Below are 22619 nucleotides of genomic sequence, written 5' to 3'. Positions count from 1 at the left end.
ATTGTAGGCAGACACTTTTACCATCTGAGCCACCCCGGGAAGTCATTGAGCTGCTGCTGCTGCTGCTAAGTCGCTTCAGTTGTGTCCGACTCCATGCGACCCCATAGACGGCAGCCCACCAGGCTCCCCCGTCCCTGGGATTCTCCAGGCAAGAACACTGGAGTGGGTTGCCATTGCCTTCTCCAATGCATGAAAGTGAAAAGTGAAAGGGAAGTCGCTCAGTTGTGTCTGACTTAGTGACCCAATGGACTGCAGCCTACCATGCTCCTCTGTCCATGGGATTTTCCAGGCAAGAGTACTGGAGTGGGGTGCCATTGCCTTCTCCCCACTGAGATGCTAACTACTAGCTAATTTTTTTACTTTTTTTTTTTACCAGCCCTATTTGTCATCTTTGCTTCAGTAACACATCTATTACTCTTTAGCTGCACTGGGTCTCTTGCTGTGCGTGGCCTTTCTCCCGTTGCAGTGAGTGGGGGCTGATCTTTGCTGTGGAGCTCGGGCTCTAGGTGCAGGGGTTCCAGTAGTTGTGGCTCATTGGCTCTAGACTGCAGGCTCAGTAGTTGTGGCGCCTGGGCTTAGTTGCTCCAAAGGCGTGTGGAATCCTCCCAGACCAGGGATTGAATGTGTGTCTCCCGCAATGACTGACGGATTCCTAACCACTGGACCAACAGGGAAGTCCCAAATCTTAATGGATTACAATACCATGGATCCCATGTTTCTGGTCCAGCCGATGGCTTGTCTCCGCTTGTCTTCCTATTCTCAGGTCCAGGCTAAAGAAGCAGCCCAAATCTTAGATGTACTAGCTCTGAACAGAGTAGAAACCAGAGGGCTACAGGAATTTTGAGATGCCTCTTTAAGCTTCTGCTTAGACGTGGGCATTTGTTGCACCTGCTCACATGCCAATGGCTAATACACGACATGCAACCATTACAAAAATCACTGCATGGAAACATACTACTCCAGAAGTCAAGAGCATGGGCAGATATGTACAAGCCTCTTCCAGGAAAGGGGGAAAGCAAAAACCTACAAACAGCAATACAACCCTCCACCTGAAGGATAACTTGGAATGGAATAACCAGCATTGTCAGGACCATTGCATAGAATTTCTTTTTCCTTAATCTCCATATCCTTGTGCTGCGTCTCTTGTTAATGTCACCTGCTCAGATTATCTATAACCTTTCTTTTTAGAAATATTTGGCTGTGTCAGGTGTTAGTTGCCACATGCACACTCCTTGTTTTTCCTAGCTGTGGAGTGCAGACGTCTCTCTAGTTGTGGCACACGGGCTCAGCAGTTGCAGCACGTGGGCTTAGTTGCCTCACAGCATGTGAGACCTTAGGTCCCAGGCTAGGGGTTGAATTCGCCTCCCCTGCACTGGAAGGTGGATGCAAAACCATTCGACCACCAGGGAAATCCAAACAGGACCTTTCCATCTTCTAGGTGACTCCTTTATTTATTGTTCTGCATAACCACTCACTCCCTCTCCAGTCCATAGCAAGGTCTGTGATGTACTGTTACCTGCCATGAGACATAAGGAAATATTCACTGGGCTTCTGCTCTGCTGCAACCCCTGGGCTCAATGTAGAGAAATGAACATGCTCTCCTGGAAGGCATCCATGAGTATTATTTGCTGAGCACTGGAGACACTAAGATTTTTTTTAAGAGCTACTGACCATATTGACAATGACAGGGCCCTTTGTCTCTTGCTAGTTAAAATGGAATAGTCCCTGGATGGGAGAAGGCAATGGCACCCCACTCCAGTACTCTTGCCTGGAAAATCCCATGGAGGGAGGAGCCTGGTAGACTGCAGTCCATGCGGTCGCTAAGAGTTGGACATGACTGAGCAACTTCACTTTCACTTTTCACTTTCATGCATTGGAGAAGGAAATGGCAACCCACTCCAGTGTTCTTGCCTGGAGAATCCCAGGGACGGGGGAGCCTGGTGGGCTGCTGTCTATGGGGTCGCACAGAGTTGGACATGACTGAAGTGACTTAGCAGTCCCTGGATTCTAAGATAATCTGGATTTTAAGATGCATCACTGGTTAGAATAGCTTTAAGGGAAGAAAATTAAGTCCTACAATACATACCCATCCACTGTAAAATAAAATGCATCCTGATTTCATACATGTTAAAGTGGAATAATTACAATAAACAAGTACAAGGATTAAAAAAAGATGAAGAAAACTCATATTTTTTGGATGCCAGGCACTGTGAGGTGCTATGCAGCTCTCTGCTAAATCAATTTTTATTCTTCATTCCAAAAATATCTTACATGCCTCTGCTAGGCCCTGGGAATACACCAATGAGTAAAACAGAACTCCAAGTTCTGAAAGATTTTGTAGATCTAGTGAAGGTAAGAATATTTTCAGATACAAATAGCAGAGCCCTACTAACAGAAACCTAGACAAACAGGGGTAATGGCAGATTCCGCACCACCACCCCCCCCACCCCCCGCCCCAACAGGAAGTCCAGAGGAAGATAGTTTAGAACTGGTGTATCTCTCAAAGGTGCCAACAAAGAATCAGGCATCTTTAACCTTTTCTGAGCCTTCATAACTTTATTCCTCATGGTCACAATATGGTTGCTTTATCTCTTGACATTGCATCTGCCTTCTAAGCCAGAAGAGGGAAGAGCCAAAAGCCTTTTCTTTTAAAATTGTCTTTCATCCTAGAAAGCCCTCCCAAGGAACTCTGACCTATATTTCATTGACTGAAGCCTATGTCATTGGGTCACCCATGGCTACAAAGGAATCTGGGAAGGCAAACATTATTACCTTGTTTGCTGATTTCCATATGGAGGAATATTAATAAGATGGTTGGAAATTGGATGTTGAATGGGTCAAGCTGTAGATCTGACCTAAAGACAGATCCGTCATCACACACAGATCATACCAATGCAAGGTGTCAACTATTACAGAGTTATAAGATGCTACCTGCAGGCAGCAGGGTCTAGGAGCCAGAATCAGAATCAGAATTTGGGCTGACACAAAGACAGTTTATTAGGTGATCAAAGCATTTCAGGCAGAGAAAAACAACAGGGCCAAACACAGGCACGCGTGCACGCACGCGCGCGCGCACACACACACACACACACACACACACGCAATATTAGCACCTGAGGAATTTTGAGCTAATGTTGAAATCTAGCATGTATGTGAGAAAGTGAAAGACGTTAGAAGGGCTGCCAAGGGTGAGGTCATAAAGACCCTAACTAGTACATGACTCCTAAGTTGGTCCCTTACTGAGTATGTGACAGGACTCCAAGCTCAGGTTGGATGATTTTTTCTCAGCAGCTTTGGTCCTTGGAGAAACTAACCTGTATGTGTGGATGCTGGGCCCCAGATTTCAACTCAGAACTAGTTCTCCTACTTCAAATCAATCTCAATTAGCTGTCACCTGCTGTCTTCCTCAGAGCAATTCCTTGAATTTCACTCTTTTCTATTCAGAAAACAGAGTACTGTCAGGATCTCAGAGCCAGTCTATCTGCATCAAGATCTGGTCTCATCATCCCCCGTGTGACTGAGCTAACTGTACCAGAAGGTACACATTAAAGATCCAGCCACTTGCATGCTGTTCCTTACAGGAGCACTCTCACATCTGAAGGCATTTTACCCCATGTGAGCCCTCTGGGACCTGTCTCAGTGACTTGTGGGAAAGGAAGCTGTTATAAGATACTGACAGCCTGAATATGCAAATCATTCCTAGGTAACCGTCACACCAGTGTAGTGGGAAAAGGCACAGGCGTGGGCCTCAGACAGACCAGGTCATAATCGCAACTTTGGCTCCGTAACTGTGTGACCTTGTGAAGACCATTATGTCAGCTCTTTGCCTACCTAACAAGTGTTATGCGAATTCAAAGACAAGGCATACGAGAAGTTTTTCAAGTCCAAGTGCAACATCTGATGTTATACAACCAGTTAGTGCACGGCAAAGCCACAAGCACAACGCAACCTTGGAAATTCAGTTCTTGGCATCCCCAGCATATAGTACCTATGTAATTATATGAATTAGTTAATGAATGTTAATAAACCTGTAATGTCTTCATCTGTTTCAAAATAGAAATGACAGGAGCAACTTAAAACTTTAATCCCCATCTCTATAGACTTCCAGGACCTTCTTGTTCTCTCCTGAGAAGGTTAAAAAAAAGTCCCAGTTTTAATGATCAAGTCAGATGTAACTATGCTAATTCTAGCCTTTATTGACTAAAAATTATGGTATACTTAAGAGAATCTTAACAAGAGCTTATTTGACCACTGGGCAGCAACAGAGCGATTTGAGTCTGAGTCTGTTTACCAGGCAAATAGTAATACCAGGTTGTAAACACACATGCACAGGTCTGTCTCTGTCAGGTACTACAGAATGGCTCACTCTACTCTACATTCATTCCCAATCATCTCCTCCCCTGCCTTCTCTACATAGAGGCTGAAAGCAAAATACTCACTTTCCCAGACTCACTTGCTGTTAAGGGTACCTCTTGACACAGTACTGACCAGACATGTAGGTGAAAATCTCTGGGGAAGGGTTTCCTAGGAAAGAAATGCTAAAACCTACTTTTGTCTTGGGTTCTAGGTCCCATTTTTAAAATTTAGACAATGTACTTTTCACAATGCTTGTCTGTAGTTACTTGGAAGAAAAAAAACTTACATGATAGCTAACGGCAAATCTCTACATTGACACCCAACATATCTGTTCATGGGCTAATCTGTTGACCACCAGGAACAATATCCTGACAAGCTAGCACTGACTCCCCTTTTAGGTATGTGACAGAAGTGACCAGATGAGGACAAGGCTATAACCTCTTAGAACTGCAAACTATACAGCTATGCAGTTGATGCACTGCAGCTAGAGGACTTAGGTTCTAGAACTGACTACCATTAGCTTATGCTATAGCAGTGTTGAAAAGTAGCTGGTGAAAGAGCTGTCTCTTCAGCAAATGGTGTTGGGACAACTGGATGCCCATATGCAAAAGAAAGAAGTTGGGAGTCCTATCTCACACTATGCACAAAAATTAAATCAAAATGGATCAATGACCTACTTTCAAGAGCTAAAACCATAAAACACTTAGAACAGGAGAAAATCTTCATGACCTTGGATTTAGTAATAAACTCTTAGATATGACATCAAAAGCACAAGCAACAAAAGAAATTGTAAATAAAATGGACTCCCATCAAAATTAAAACCTTTTGTGCATCAAAGATCATCATCAAGAAAATAAAAAGACCACCTACAGAATGCAAGAAACGAGATCCAGGTGTCTAGTATCCATCATCTATCAAGCACTCTTACAACTCAATGACAAACAATCCAATTTAAAAAATGAGCAGAAGGCTCACAGATATTTTTCCAAAAAAGATACACAGTGGCCACGCACATGAAAAGATGCTCAATACCCATTAGGGAAACACAAATAGAAACCACAATGAGGCACCACTTCACATCCATCAGAATGACTATCATTTTTAAAAATAGGAAATAAGCATTGGTGAGAATGTAGAGAAATCAGTCAGAACCCTCAAGCATTGCTGGTGGCAGCATGAAAGTCTGACAGTTCCTCATAATATTAAATATAAAATTACCATATGACCCAGTAGTTTCACCCTAATATATAGATACAAAAGAACTGGAAATTGGTATTCAAATAACATGTACACACACATTCATAGCAACACTATTCACAATAGCAAAAAGGTGGAAACAGTCCAAGTACCCATCAACAGATGAATGGATAAATAAACCTGTGGTATATGAACATCATTTACTATGTTATATGTGGAGATGCACCTCAACAACTTTATGCTAAACGGAAAAAAAAGACAAAAAGACTAATTTGGGGATGTGGTAAATGGTACTAAAATGCCACTGTTCATTTCAAAATGGCTAATTTTATGTTACATGATTTCACTTCAATTTTTTTAAAGACAGGCTCCCTAGACTACATATAATTAGTAGAGGTCATTGACCTGCTGTAAAAGTATTGGAAATTTTCCTTTATTTTATGGTATATAATAAGAACATAATTCTTCAGTAGCCTTTCTGGAGGATACCCAGTTTTCTGGTTTCTTCTTCTGTCCCTCTGCTTGCCTTGAACATTTCTCCTTTTGTTCAATACCCACTAGAAGAGCGAATAGTAATTGCATAAGCTCTGGCAGAAGGAAATCAATTATTGAAATGCAGATTTTTTTAATCACTAAAAATGGGATTATCAGGGGTCTTAGCTTCATTTATACATACAATCTCATTACAGTTTGAAAAAGATAATAAAAGTCTAGCAGCTGGACTTGTCTCAGAACTCTTGTGGCAATTTTAACCAGTCTTGTAAAAGTTGGAATGCCCGGTATTCCGATTTCACCATAGACTTTTATCCAAGTTCATTAGTTTCCGAGTGCTGCCATAACAAAGTCCCTCAGAGTGGCTTAAAGCATTGATTTCTTGTGAGTTTTAGAAGCTAGAAATTTGAAATCAAGGGCCATGTTACTTCTGAAGTCTCTTAGGGAAGAATCTGTCCTTGCTTCCTCCTGTTCTGGTGGCCCCAGGCAGTCCTTGACTTGTGGTAGATTAATTCTCATCTCTGCCTCCATCTTCACAACTTGCTGGCTGTGTCTCTGTGTCTTCTCTTCTCATAAGGGCATGTCATGTGATTTAGAGCCCACCCTAAATCCAGAATGATCTCACCTTGAGATCCTTAACTAATTATATCTGCTGATTTTTTCCAGATGAGTTCACATTCTGACATTCTAGGGGAGCATGAATTTTGGGAGGACATTTATTCCAAGGGGAACTTCCTGACCCAGAAACTGAACCCAGGTCTCCCGCATTGCAGGCAGATACTTTACCAACTGAGCTACGTGGGAACTTCCATGGTAGCTCAGACAGTAAAGCGTTTGCCTACAATGTGGGAGACCTGGGTTCGATCCCTGGGTTGGGAAGATCCCCTGGAGAAAGAAATGGCAAACCACTCCAGTATTCTTGCCTGGAAAATCCCATGGACGGAGGAGCCTGGTAGGCTACAATCCCTGGGGTCACAAAGAGTCAGACACGACTGAGCGACGCGACTTTACTTTCGGTCATCCCACTACTCTATGTAAGCAACCTAATTTTTCTTTTTGACACAGTAAGGTTTTTTCAAGATGCAAATTTAAATTTGGCTTGGTAAGATTAGAAACAATCTTCTGTGGAGAATTTTATTTAAAAAATAAATATTTAATATTCACAAAAAACTAAATCAAATCCCTAGAACTGAGTCCTCTACTTACTAAAACTGATGTACATAAATAAGAAAAATGCCTTTTGACAGAAACAAAGCATGACAGATTGGTGCTATAGTATTTATAATTTATTACTTATGAAAATAACTTCAGCTTTCTCATCAAAATGACAATAAATGCTCTCCCAGAAGTCAGGGGCCTTGGCACAATTTTTACTAAGAAGAACATTCTTTTAAAATTCCTAAACCATAATTTTTAACAGCTAAAATCAATTTTTAAAAAATTTGGATGGTGAAACTTCATAACTGTCTTCAAAATATACAGTGATATCTGTTATGTAGTCAGGTATCAATTGTTAATTGATAAGTATTATAATTATTTAATGTTCAGGTAATTTTATAAACAAGTTACTTAATTACAAGACAATGTTGGTACATCATATATTTTTCAAAGTGTAAGACTATTCCTCACTTCATATAGTTTAAGATCTAGGGTAGATTTTTCCTACATTAGTGAAAATTGTATTATAAATTGTCAGGAATTCTTTCTAATGTATCTCCATATGAAAAAGTAGAAGTTATTTTTATTTTTTATATAAAATAGTGAGTATGAACCTAATGCAGAAATCTGATGTTAGACAATTCCTTTGGCAGAAAACATTTAATTATAAACAGGTCTTAAACACATCCATAAGATCATGAAAAGAAAGAAAAATAACCCTGTTTTTCTTATTAACACCAAAAATATCTCAGTACACAGATTTAATAACATTTTTATACTACCAACAACCTGTAACACAAAATTCACTACAGTATGGCAAAAATAAAATTATTTTTAATTTAAAAGGGAGAAGAAACTTCCAGATATATAAAATTTCACAGATAAATGCCAATATACACTATATACACGTTTCATGTTATATCATTCCAAAACTACATTAGTTGAACTTAAAAATGGCAGAACCCAAATTAGTGGGTGTGCAGTATTTATTGTAATTCAAAGACTTACACAGAATCAAGCTTTTACAACTCAGATCACAATTATACATAAATTATATACACAAACATTAAAATAACTGTTTATTAAATATTGTTTGCGGGAAAAATTAAGATTTTTCATATATTATGCAAATGTTAATTATTATCAAGAGGTTTTGTAAATGTTTTTCTGTTTTGTTTTCTTTATAGAAGACTGATTTCCAAAAAAGTAAGGTGCTATTTTAGAATTTCTTACAAGTATATAACTAAATTCACATAGAAGGAAAATACTGGATAAAAACAGAAAACAGATATGAACGGTTAAAAGTTTCTTTCCAGTTACTTATATTTGAAATAAGACAATGACAGAAATTGGGTTTTTCAAATTCTGCTTGTTTTTCCCTTTAAACGTAGACCAAGTAGTACACAGAAGACTGTTTTTTTCCAGAATATAGTTTCTTTGAAAAAGGAACATATTTATAATGGAATTTCTATAAATACAGAAATGACAAATATTTCCAGAGCACTATCTTCAAATGGATTCTTAGTATAAAGATTAAGGGCTTTCTTTAAAAAACAATATAGAAATCTTGCTTCCATGCAAGTTTATTTTTACAGCTTGCAGGATCTTGGTTTGCTTATGGACCCCAGCGGTAACAGCGCCAAGTCATAACCAATGGAGAGCGAGGGAATTCCTGCGAGTTAAATTTTTAAAAACTTCACTTTTATCCACTGTTTCTCCCAGTCGAAATACCATCAACCTGTGAGCATATGTATTCACATTTTGTGCTATCTAAAAAGTTGGCAGATGATGCAGTAGTGGTGCAAATTCTTAGGAAAGAAAACAATCCCTATTGGTTTACTACCTAATTCCCAAGTAAATGGAATATATTAGCATTTCAAACTCACCTAGAACATAGGCTTCAGGAAAACGGTCTTGATGGCTTCCCTATAAATCTTATTCCACAAGCTCAAGATTACTTCTGAAAGCAATGGCCAAAATTGTCAACAATCTTTCAAATCACCTTTTAAAAAAACAACACATCAGTAAAAACACACATCATTCATGCCTGGTATACACTGCATCAAGTTATTAGGAATGTCTCATAGCTCAAATTCACATAGTCTGGAAAAAGGAAATGCAGTGTCTCTGCACACCATGCTGCAGAAAAACAAAACCAACTGACCAATCAAAAAAAAACCCACCCAAATGGACCTTGTATCTTCACTAGATGCTGGCCAAAACCACTTGAAAAGGTTGTTAAGTGGCAATTCTAAATGCTAAGGACCCTTGTAGGAAAAAATGTTTTTATTTTTTTTCCAGCGAATGGAAATGTTTCATGGGGCATTCCTCAACCCACTGTTGGCATGACTGGAGAACTGGCTACACTTTAACACACATCTGCATTTACATGGTCTTCACTAATAATAACAGAAAATATTTCTGTTCCTCCCAAAGTGCTCTTCCTTCTGTAGACAATTCTATGCTAATTATTACTCAACACATCACTGAGAGCAAAACTGACAGTAATGCAAACACAACTGCAATTTAAGGAAACAAAGGAAATATGCAGGGAAGCTAAATGCTTGCACAAAAACACGTTCGCCTTTTTAAACAATGGTATGTGGGAAACTGAAAAAAAAAAAAAGCAGACAAAAAGTACTTAAAGGTTTCAGTGCTTTCCCAATTACCATGACAATTTAGGGGTAAATGGTGCTTTCCTTTCACACTCCTGCACTCCTATCTCTTGTTGTTTAGTGTCATAAGGCTACTTGTTTGTCCAGATTTCTGCAGAGAGATTTGAAAGTAAGAAAAAACTAATTGGAAGCAACTTGAAGCTGCCTCTGATCAAAAGTCTGACTTCAAACAAGCTGGAACTTGAAAAGAACTTTTTATAGCATAATAAAATAAGACAGGTTTTTGTGCTTTATTTATTCATGGGTCTTTTCAGTTGAGAAAATTTTTTTTCCTTCTGTTAATATTTTCAGATTATAATCACAAGGGTTGAGCAGTACACTTATGAAGGCTTTCAAGAAAATGCTTGGTTCGATTTTAAAGGAGAGGCTGCTGTTGATGGTAATTTGTTTGCTGCTGTGCAACTGAATGAGCTGTAACTGCCACCGGAAAGCCTGCCAACTGCGGCAAGTTGGAAGTAGTGTTCTGGTAAGATGACATATCCACAGACATCCCCATCTGTTGTGTGTAAACAGCTGCACCAGGAGCTGATTGAAGGTTAGAGTTCTGGTTCATGTAAGCAGGAGTGGAAACAGTGTCTTGTCCAGTGCTGCAAACAAAATTTTAAAAAGAAAACCATATTTACTTTGCATTGTCTGCGTTACAGTCGGAGATCAAACACTGTGACAAAATAAAAATGTCTTTTCCGTATTTCTAAGTTTATATAGCTCTACTACTCTGATTAGGATTTAACCACTCCAGCTATCCAACACTGTTAATGTAATTATCATATTTGGGAAGAAGGAAGTACTCCAAGTGAAACAAAATATAGGATTATAAGGCCTATCTAATTTAGTTTTCCCCCAAATCTCTCACAGAAAACATCTGGAAATCTTCCGAGGAGACACAGATTGCTTCGGCCCCTGGTGTCCTTGACCAGCTGTGGTGAGAACAGAACCCCAGCTCAAGCACGCCCTTGGCCTGTTCTCCCCTGTCCCCTTTCTCTCAGTCAGCACAGTGGAGACTGTGTTTCCTTACCCACCCTTTACACTTTCCTCTGTAGCGCCCTTTCCAAGCTGCCCCTGGTAGCTTAACCTGAATCCCAACATAAAAATAATACAAGAAGGGAGAATGTGGAATCCACACAGGACCTGAGTCTACCCTCAACAGACTATATTAACACTATGCAAAAACAAAACAAAAAAATTCCAAATCCCTACTAGGTTGAAAATCACACCAAACTGCAGGACATCTATTTGTTCCTATAATTACTATAGTGTAGCTTTTATTTTTTATTTATTTACCTATTTGGCTCCACCAAGCCTTAGTTGTGGCACACGGGCTAAGCTGCCCCATGGCATGTGGGATCTTAGTTCCCGAACCAAGGATCGAACTCATGCCACCTGCACTGGAAGGTGGATTCTCAACCACTGGACCACAGTGAAGTCCCAACGTAGTGTAACTTTTAAAAGGGGCTTCCCCAGTGGCTATAATTTTTAATTGCACCAAATATACTGCTTCAATACAGGAAGATTAATGTCTATACTCCTCTATAGTTTTTCTCTCTGTAATTCCTAATGTCACTCAGGATAACAAAATTTTTACATTTTAACTGAGTTAAATACCAGTATGAACAGATTTATTTAATTACCAGATAATATCTAAAATTTATACTCATGGAATTTAAGAGTGGGAAGAGACTTTCGAGATCATTACATATGACTGTACTAAATAGACATTTTGGGTTGTTAAGCAAAGTTAACAGAAGGCAAGATTCAAACATGGTTTTCAGAATAGAAGTGAAGAGTATAAAAAAAATCAGACGACAAATTCCACAGCTGAAACATACTTCTTTTAAGAGTCAACACAGCAAAGGGTTTTGCTTTTTAAGAATACACATCCTAAAATATGTCTGAGACTACTTTGCTGTTGTTCAGTCACTCGGTCATGTCGACTCTTTTGCGACCCCGTGGACTGTAGCCCGCCAGGCTCCTCTGTCCATGGGATTTCCTAGGCAGAACACTGGAGTGGGTTGCGACTTCTGTCTTCACTGAGACTACTAATTATAGCATCGTGTTAAGTATATCATTGGTTTGGCTTCTATAAGGGAAGTGACAGTGAAAGTGAAGTCGCTCAGTCATGTCTGACTCTTTGCGGCCCCATGGACTGTAGATTACCAGCCTCCTCCATCCGTGGGATTTTCCAGGCAAGAGTACTGGAGTGGCTTGCCATTTCCTTTTCCAAGTTAGCTGTATTTTTTCCCAGGGACCCAGACTATAATCCATGTCTGGGCACCATCTCGGTATGGGTAGCAAAGCTAAGATAGCACCATTCCTATCTCATGGGATCTCGAATGAGCACTTCTAAAACTTCATCTCAACAGCAGAAGAGGGCACTATTATTATAAAGAAAAGGGTCTAATTATGCTCATTCTGAACATCTGTGAAAATTTAATGTATATAATTACAAAATTAACATAGTTCCCAAAAACTTACCTTAAGTACGGAGTTTGAGCAGGCTGTGTTGTCACTGAGGAATTCACAGTTGGAGGCAGAGACCTCAGTGGACCAATCTGATCTGGTCCTAGGCTGTAGCTTTGGGCAACAGTGACTTGGTGAATACTTTGACCCATATAGTTTCCACCATGTGGTTGAACTGGGTATGTCTGTTAACCAAGGAGAAAAGGTTGACTCACTGATTTCCCAAACTACTGCCTAGCAATACATTAAAACTTTAAAAGACTTAAATGAAATAAAATGTTATAGTTCTTTGGAGAGCAATCTGATTTCACCAATCTGTCCACCCTGGTATAAAATGTGGAGCACTTCCACATCACAGTGCCAAATCCATGGAAGTTTATGATTTACTTGCTCATTCTTTTATTTTGCAATGGGATGAAAGGAAGGGAGGTGGTGTATTTTTAAGCAGCAGGTTGGAATTCATCTAGGCTGTCTATTACTAGGTAACATGTCTTGCTGTTGAGCCACAGAGAACTATATACTCCCTTCAAGTCACCATGACAGAGATGACCTTCTTCACCCCTATCTCAGGGTGCCTTATTCAACTTAAGAATGAAACTTTAAGTTGAAGGATAAGTGGTATCAAGGCAGGCCCTCTCTGGCAATGCCTCCTTCATCCTTCCTGCAGGACAGATAGGACAAAAGAAGAGAAGAATTCTGGGTAAAGGAGATGTGCCCTTAAGAACTAGCAACATGGTCTAAGTCTCTTTGGATATTTATATGTATGTGTGCCCTACTTAATTTCCAGGGTAACATCTCTTTCAGGACAGGATCTACAACCTGCTAACAAAATACAACATTCAAAATAACTGCATGTTTAACAAGTATCATACAGTAACTATCATCACACCAGTTTTAAACTGAGCTATTTTTAAAGCAAAGACCAAAAACATGAAAATTTAGAATTCTAGAAATGCCAGATCAGTTACTACATTGACAACTATAATCATGGGAATTCCCTGGCAGTCCAATGGTTAGGGGGCTTCCCTGAGAGCCAGTTAGTAAAGAATCCGCCTGCAATGCAGGAGACCCCAGTCCAATTCCTGGGTCAGGAAGATCTGCTGGAGAAGGGATAGGCTACCCACTCCAGTATTCTTGGGCTTCCTTGGTGGCTCAGCTGGTGAAGTATCCACCTGCAATGTGGGAGACCTGGGTTCGATCCCTGGGTTGGGAAGATCCCCTGGAGAAGGGAAAAGTTACTCACTCCAGTATTCTGGCCTGGAGAATTCCATGGACTGTATAGTCCATGGGGTTGTAAAGAGTTGGACACAACTGAGCAACTTTCACTTTCTTTCCAGTGGTTAGGACTCCATATTTTCATTGCTGAAGGCATGGGTCTGACACTTGGTTGGGGAACTAAGCTGTGCAGTGCAGCCAAAAATTTTAACAGGAAAAAAAAATCATACTACCTCCTTAGCAGACACACACAGCCCATCGACAGCAGGCTAAGATGGTGGGAGTGGACCTCTTCTGCACATTAGGATTCCTGAATGGCCTTCACAGATGCAGCTAATGGTGTGTTACTCTAACTTTTTCTAGTATGAACTTTTCTTTTTCAAATTAGAATAGGAACTTTAAATATTTCAAATGTTATTATGCGTGAATAGTATAGATAACATTCTATGAAGAATCAAACTAGACAGCATGCTAACTTTTTAAAGGAATAAGCTGTGCTTAGCGAAACATGGATTGTAAACAGCATGCAACTAAACATAAAAATCTGACACAGGAAGGACAAGTAACCCTTTTCAGACACACAAAGGAGTAAATACAACATCTAGTCCTGTAACACAATGGCACAGACTTTTTATTTTGTTTCATGTTCACAACAGCAGCAGATAAACAGAAGCAATACTGAATGAACTCCAGCTGTCTTTTGCATCCAGAAGTCCTTTCTACCCGCACATGTAATGACTCTCATCGTTTTCAGAAGTTCGGGGAACAGCATATTTGATAAATGCATCTTGTCTGATGTGACAGTTACCATAGTAACTATTCTTTTTTTACTTAACAATTATGTTGTGTCAAGTCACCTAGATTATGCATCCACATTCTGTTTCTCCTTGGTGTCTCCTTCACACACTCCTTTACATACCAGTTTTCATACATTAACATGAAATTTGTTCATCCGACCTCATTCTGAAATCAACTGCTAACTGGCTGAAATTTGAAAAAGGCTTCAGAATACTGGATACAGAGAAATATAATATTCACTTCAGCTGGGAAGCGCAGAAAAGGTGTAAAAAGCCCTGGAAAAGATGTTCATGAAAGGCTCATGGAGCCTGCACGTACAGACCTGCATCATATCCTCATCCTGTGTGGGTTTTTAACAGTGTAAGCACATCTGAGAAAATATAAAGCATGATCTGGGAACAAAATACGTTCTTTAGGCCTTTTTAATAATCATAGAAGTTAAAGAAATCTTAACAGAAATTTAAAATAAATGTTAGATTTTGCTTGCTGAGCAACAGGAACAGCATCAGTACCTCATCTGGAAGATTCCTGACATGCCAGGCTCTGTCCTAAATCAAAGGATTTATATTTACAAAACCTTCTGAAGAACAGAACTCCCCTCATATATTTAATGGTCTCTTCATTATGTTATAAATGAACTAAAATATATTTGTGAAATATGAGTGTCTAATTGTCCTGGTGAACACTTAACTGTTTATCCAACATTTTTCTGACGAAGATGGATTTTATAATGTTATTCATGGACCACAGAAATTTTAATACTACGCTTTATTTTAATTTAAAACTTTTTTTAAATTTTGAAAAATGTTCTCAAAAGGCATGCTCACCTGAATTGGAACTCCAGCTGATGAAGTTGGGTAATGTGCTGGATGGTGGATCTTTGAATAGACTGAATATACTGGCGCTTCATTCATCAACTTATTATAAAGTTCCAGAGCTTCTAAGACTTTTACATTCAATTCAGACAGTTCTGAATGCTTCCTGATATAGAAGAAAAGTTCTTTACTACCTTTCAAAGTTTTTAAGCATTTAAGCATATTTTTAGCAACATACCAGACTAATGAAAAGAAGGGCTTCCCTGTGGCTGAGATGGTAAAGCGTCTGCCTGCAATGCGGGAGACCCGGTTTCGATCCCTGGGTCAGGAAGATCCCCTGGAGAAGGAAATGGCAACCCACTCCAGTACTCTCGCCTGGAAACTCCATGGACTGTCACCTGAGGAGCCTGGTAAGTGACAGTCCGTGGAGCTGCAGAGTCGGACACGGCTGAGCGCCTTCACTTTTCACTTGGCAACATAAATTAATTTTTAAAATTTACATTTTCTATTCATATTTTAAAAGATTCTACTATGAAAGAATATTCAAACAGGGAAAACAGGAGGAGGAATTATTTACTTCATGTAATGACTAGGCTGATATACTTCGTAATACTAGGGTAATTCCTTTCCACAACTCATAAAATGCAACCAATTCATAATTTTGGTGCTAGGAGAATTTTTTTTTCTTATGTTACAGGTTTCTGTTAAAAATTCAATTACAAACAAGAGTAATTTTTGAATTGAGGAAGAGTCCAAGTCTTAATTAAAAATCTTAGTAGAAAAAGAAAGTACTCAGGCAAGGCCCAGAGCCAGGTGTGAGATACAATATGACTGAGATATAAGCGCATTCACAAACAAAATGACACATTTTTATTTGTTTACACTCATGAAAGGCTCAACTAAAAAAAATTAATAATTATCCTTGAAAATGCAAATAAGAAAATGTATACATAAACTAGTCTTTGCAGCTTGTTCATTGGTTTCTTTTGAAAGTGAGTGAATATAGGTCCAAATAAGAATATTTTCAAGTTTGCATCTTCAAATTTGCCCAGGGAATTCCAAAGCCAGTCCTTTCAACTTGGTACAGTTTTGCTTTCATTCTGGGGTAATAAAGAACTCCCTTTATAACTGACAAGTTCATAAAAGTTAAATGGCCACAATCTGGCCTAAAGCACCCACAAATCTGTTTATTAATGTAGCTTTTAAAATACAGAGAGACTCAAGAGACAAGAAGCAAAGCAAGCAGCCAGACACAGGGCTACCCAATACATGACCTGGACTGAATCCTACCAGGACTTGTCACCTTTCCTCTATCAGAGACTGTTATGTCTGAAACAAAAAGTGGTGTTTGCTCTCTTGCATGTATGACTGTATCAAGAAGGCTGAACTCTACTTTCAGAAATATTGGCTGTAAATTGCACAGAAAGTTTCAGAAATGAGCATCCATGCTAACAGATGTGTCACTAAGAACCGTAGGCTCTAAGAACCAGAGTCCATATAAGCCAGTATTACACTAATGAAACACCAGAAGAACACTGAAGGGCAGGGTGAGTGCACACTTGAGATCACCTTCAAGGAGTTGAGACACAGTCCCAAAGCAGTAACAAATTTTTACTAAACTGTGCCTCACACTATCCTGGGATAGAGAAATTAGGCAAAAGTATCCTTCTCTCCTTCAGAAAGACTGCAGTCTGTTAGGAAGACAAGGCCTGAAAAATAGTAAATGATATAAGATAGCACATAACCAAATGCAAAACTCAGTGAAATAGGTAGGGGACCGAAGAGTTTAGAGGAGGGGATTAATGTGATTGTCAAGGCTTTATGGAGAAGCTGGGACGTAAGCTGGTATTCCAGGAAGGATGGAAAGGTCAAGCAAAAAAGGAAGACCAAATCAGGTCAGTGGGACAGTGTAAATCAAGGCAATTGAAAGAAACAAGAAGGGTACACAAGGGAAGAGTGAAAAGGTGGTAGAAAAGGCACTTTGACAGAGGTGGTAAAAAATGGTTTTGGGAAGGCAGTAGAAAAGAATGTTAGAACAGCCTGAAACATAGTTAAGCTCAGGCTATGGATCTTTCTTCAATAACTCTATCTACACCTTGTTTTGAAGTCAATTTACATGTTTACCCAATATAATTTGCTAGTAGGATAAATGCTACAAAATTTCATTCTGTACAATGACAGAAATGAAAGCTAAAATTTAATATTCTGACAGTAAAGTTATTTTTCTTCTTAGGAAAAACAAACTAATGGTGATCCATTCAAGGGAAGAAACAGTATTTTATTCATCTCTGAATGCTCAACAAGGGTAAATAGTCAATAAAAATTTGTTGAAGAATAACAAGCATTTTCCAAAACAGGAGCTGCATCTGCAGTCAGTGGGCATAAAACAGAAAATGCCAGCTGGCCTATTCAGAGACTGAAATTAAAGACAGAACTGGTTAACAGGTGAGCTTTCGCTCAAAAAAGTAATATCATAAGAATATCTTCAGAGGAAAATAATTAAAAAAATAAAGTGACTATTTGTTTTCCTCTGAAAATATTCTTTATTGACAAAAAATTATTCTGTAATCTCTTTGGCTTTTTTCACTACCTATCAATAGATGTTTATCAATGATAATGCTTTTTACTGTAGAATGTGTGGATGTATACTTTTTTAAAAACCAATCTCACATTGAAAGACATTTTAGTTACTTTCAAGTTTGTTAATAACACTGTGAAGAACACCCAAAGAGCTAAATCTGCATATATCCCTATGTATTTAGTATGGGCCTGAAATTGCTGAGTTAAAAGATTTTTAGTCTTTAGAAAGGTTTATAATAATTGTAGCCCTAACCACACCTAGAAGGCAATGGCAACCCACTCCAGTACTCTTGCCTGGAAAATACCATGGACAGAGGAGCTTGGTAGGCTGCAGTTGCTCAGAGTCGGACACGACTGAGCGACTTCCCTTTCACTTTTCACTTTCATGCACTGGAGAAGGAAATGGCAACCCACTCCAGTGTTCTTGCCTGGAGAATCCCAGGGATGGGGGAGCCTGGTGGGCTGTGTCTATGGGATTGCACAGAGTTGGACACAACTGAAGTGACTTAGCAGCAGCAGCAGCAACCACACCTAAGATAATACCATTTTCTTTTTAATCTTTTTAAGAAATAATTTTATTTATGTATTTCTTTGGCTGCACTGGCTCTTCGCTACTGTGTGGGCAGGCTTTTCTCTAGCTGTGGTGAATGGGGGCTAGCTGCAGTGCACGGGCTTCTCATTACGGCGGCTTCTCTTGTTTCTGAGCACAGGCTAGAGGGGGTTCAGGCTTCAGCAGCTGCAGCTTGTGGGCTCAGCAGTTGCAGTCCCCGGGCTCTAGAGCACAGGCTCAGCTGTGCCGTGGCACATGGGATCTTCCCAGACCTGGAATCCAACTGTGTCTTGTGCATTAACGAGCAGATTCTTTAGCACTGAGTGACCAGGGAAGCCCTCTTTTTAATCTTTTCCATTTGATTATCTACTAACCATTAACATACCTGCACTGAAACCAAAATAACAGATTAACAGTAGATACTCCATGCTTTCTCTAAAATAAGACCAAAAATATGATGAAACTGTCACCATAATTTCATTTACTGAGACAGGGATTTATTTTTCATTTCTATAGAAAATACAACAACTTTATTAAAAAAAAAAAAAAAAAGTCCTAGGGAACAAAGATTATAATCCTCAGTGACTAGAAGAAACCTTTTCTCTGGTAAAGGCAGATAAGAAGCAAAGTAGCTCCTGTTCTTCCTATGCTATTTTATACCCAAGCTCAGTAAACAGATACTAGAAAGGGATGATGGTGGGACACTAAAGCCTTCTTCCTTGTCTGCCATTCACCATGGCTGCCCCCTCCAACTTAAGATACAAAGCTCTGAGGAATAAGAGAAGGGGCAAAACTAGGGTAAAAGCTCAAAAGCCTGACAGTCTGACCTTCAGTGCTGCTATCTCTAAGGAAGAGCAAGACTCGATGGGATAGTGAAATGAAAAGGACAACAGAAATACAGAAATACAAGGAAGAAATATGAGAAGAGAAGGTGTGTAAATCGGATTTAGAGTAAAAGAAGAAATTTCACTGGAAAGTGTTACAAATACTACTTTTCATTATATAATAAAACAGTGCTTGCCTGTGATTCCTGTTCTCATTTTGTGCTCTATTCAAATTTATTCTTCATTATCCCTCAACTCCAGCCCAAGTACAAAAATGAAAATAGGAGTCCATCATTCTACATATAAGACATTGCCATGAAAAAAGCTATTATCAAAATCAGAAGTACCATTCTATTAGTCTGTAAGGGTTTTTAGGAACAGAAACAATTTCAAGAGACTGAACAGTTCCACAAAAACTTCCTAGCTTAAAGTTCTGCCAAAACAAGTCAACATAAGAAAACTATACTTGTCATTTCCTGCATGAAGAATCTCACCTATCAATCTCTTCAAGTTTTTCATCTATCATTGGACCCATCTGTTGGCAGATATCTGTAAACACAAAAATATTTAAAAATCTTGAAACTAAAAAACCAGTTTAAGTCAATTTCAACAATTTTTAACAACAGAGCACCAATATGTAACACCATCTAAAATATAAAGAGAATTAAGTTATGCTAGAGAAAGGACTGTAACAGGCCAAACAGTAATACTATTCAGCACCAATATTAATACCATGTGACCAAGGCAAAGTAAAAATCAGAACAGAAATCCCACCATGTTCTTTCAAAGTACTACTTTATAGACTGAAATTTGGAGTTATCTCAAAAACCTTAAAAATACTTAAAAAACTATTATCAGTTACAATAAAATGAACTTGTCACAATATATAAAATAATTATATACAGATATATATATTTATTTAAACCATTTCAATATAACAGTTTTATATCTCCAATGTAAACATTGATACAGTAGCACAATATTCTATATTCATAACCAGATTTTCCTCTATGAAAAATTTAATAAAATTTATACAAGACTTCTGGGAGAAATATCAATAACCTCAGATATGCAGATGACACCACCCTCATGGCAGAAAGCAAAGAAGAACTAAAAAGCCTCTTGATGAAAATGAAAGAGAGTGAAAAAGTTGGCTTAAAACTGAACATTCAGAAAACTAAGATCATGGCATCCAGTCCAATCACATCATAGCAAATAGATGGTGAAACAATGGAAACAGTGAAAGACTATTTTGGGGGGCTCCAAAATCACTTCAGATGGTGACTGCATCCATGAAATTAAAAGATGGTTGCTCCTTGGAAGAAAAGCTATGACCAACCTAGACAGCATATTAAAAAGCAGAAACATTACTTTGCCAGCAAAGGTCTGTCTAGTCAAAGCTGTGGTTTTTCTAGTAGTCATGTATGGATGTGAGAGTTGGAGTATAAAGAAAACTGAGCACCGAAGAACTGATGCTTTTGAACTGTGGTGTTGGAGAAGACTCTTGAGAGTCCCTTGGACTGCAAGGAGATCCAACCAGTCCATCCAAAAGGAAATCAGTCCTGAATATTCATTGGAAGGATTGATGCTGAAGATGAAACTCCAATACTTTGGCCACCTGATGAAAAGAACTGACTCATTTGAAAGACTCTGATGCTGGGAAAGATTGAAGGTGGGAGAAGGGGACGACAAAGGATAAGATGGTTGGATGGCATCACTGACTCGATGGACATGAGTCTGAGTAAGCTCCAGGAGTTGGTGATTGACAGGGAAGCCTGGCGTGCTGCAGTTCATGGGGTGGCAAAGAATCAGACACAACTGAGCGACTGAACTGAACTGATACACTTATACCAGAGATTTTTCTCCCAATGGATTTTTTAAAAAGGCACAAAAACATCATTTTAATTGCTTCAAATTTCTTAGAGAGTAAAAAGACACATCAGCATGTATCAAATACCCCTACATTACAAAGTAAACATAGATCATGTATAATTTTGACCTTTAAAATTCTGATACAAGAGAATTAGAAGAGGAATAAGAATTTTCAACATTTTGACTCAGTTACTTTATGATGCTATTTCTAATTCTGTCCTTTTTTGAACTGCAAATTTCATGAGTGGGCTTACAGAAAAGTAAAGACTTCCCCAATGAACAGGATAGGCAGGTTGTAACATCTTCCAAGTCATATGTTTACTATTTTACTACACTAGTCTACTTCCCACCAAAGACTTCTAATCTCTGGAAGCAACCCGAGGCAGAAAAAATTGAAGACATTATAAATTGCTAAAACATTAAATGACATTAAGGTAATCCCTAATATTCACTGAGTACCTTCTAAGTCCAGGAGGTCTTGGGAATCTGGTTTTGAATCTGTTGGATCTATACTCTGCAGGACCTGCAGGGCTCTATCCATCTTATCCTAAAAAAGTAACAGGACACTTTATGAAGAGCTGTAATTTCAACGATTATAAAAATTTATTTTCAAGCATTCTCAAGAATAACACATTTTAAAAGTCTTGACAGTTTAACCATTGAACAAAAGAATGACTCTACCTCATCTATATAAACAGGCTCAGGCTCTGATTTCTTAATTTCCTCCTCCTCATCATCAATTATATTCAATTTGTCCACAGCTGCTATGGAAACAAAGTAAACTTTAAGTTCCTCAGTATTCACTTTGGTAGTTTAGTTATTAATTTATAAATAGCCTGTGATTATTCATAAGGAAAAAAAAAGGAAACTAAATAATAACATTTCATAATCAATATAATCATAACATTTCATAATCAATATGTTATTACATATGGTCATTGATTCATGCCACAACTATCTATTTAGCCCTTACTATATGATAAGCATTGTTTGAGGCACTGAAAATACACTAGTGAATAAAACAAACAGGAATCCTTACCCTGATATAACTTACATTCTAGTGGAACAAGTAAGCAATATTAACGGGAACTGTCATTACAGGCACCTTCCTAAAACTGGGTGTTATTGCTAGGGTGAAAATATATATACGAGAGTAGAGTATTATCTAATTACCTAATTTCAGAGTTAAATCTATGAACTACACTCTTTCCTGCTATATAAAATTATTTTCTACATGTAAAAAATAAAAAAAGAGACCTGATTTCAACCTGATAATAGTTAGAGCAACACAAAACAAAAACTTTTCTTAGAAAAGAGAAGGTTGAAAAATAACTTAAAAATATATATATAGAAAATTATTTAAATGCTCACTGGAGAACTGCCACAATGTACTATATTTTAATAAAGTAAATTTGAATTTAAAATTATAATCAAAAACTATATAACCAAAGAAGTTTTAAGTCCCAACAGTTATTTCAAATATTTAGTTAACTTTCACGTATGCCCTAAGAAGCAGAGCTCAGCATAACACAAGGATTTACTGAAAATCCAGGGTATTTTTTACTTTTAAAAATAGAAGCTCAATTTCTCCAGCCTATAGTGAATTCTACGGCATTCCTTGAGCATGGTC

General features: G+C 38.4%; 1 protein-coding gene across 2 annotated transcripts in view; it reads right to left on the bottom strand.

The window, feature by feature from the left end:
* Positions 1-7848: 7848 nt before the first annotated feature.
* The window catches only part of STAM2 (signal transducing adaptor molecule 2), a 51371-nt gene continuing 36600 nt past the window's right edge, over positions 7849-22619 (bottom strand). The window contains exons 9-14 of one of the 2 annotated variants that reach the window (XM_069577525.1): positions 21671-21753; positions 21449-21536; positions 19612-19666; positions 15176-15329; positions 12351-12520; positions 7849-10465 (exon numbers count right to left, since the gene is read on the bottom strand). In XM_069577525.1, coding sequence (XP_069433626.1) covers positions 10234-10465; positions 12351-12520; positions 15176-15329; positions 19612-19666; positions 21449-21536; positions 21671-21753 — 782 coding nt within the window. In that variant the 3' untranslated portion in view covers positions 7849-10233. The remainder of the gene's footprint in view (positions 10466-12350; positions 12521-15175; positions 15330-19611; positions 19667-21448; positions 21537-21670; positions 21754-22619) is intronic. The other variant, XM_069577526.1, reaches the window with a different exon arrangement.

The sequence above is a fragment of the Ovis canadensis genome, chromosome 2 (genome assembly GCF_042477335.2).
Source record: "Ovis canadensis isolate MfBH-ARS-UI-01 breed Bighorn chromosome 2, ARS-UI_OviCan_v2, whole genome shotgun sequence".
NCBI classification, from domain to species: domain Eukaryota; kingdom Metazoa; phylum Chordata; class Mammalia; order Artiodactyla; family Bovidae; genus Ovis; species Ovis canadensis.
The sequence above is the reverse complement of the archived record's forward strand: the minus strand, read 5'-3'. Positions and strand labels throughout refer to the sequence as shown.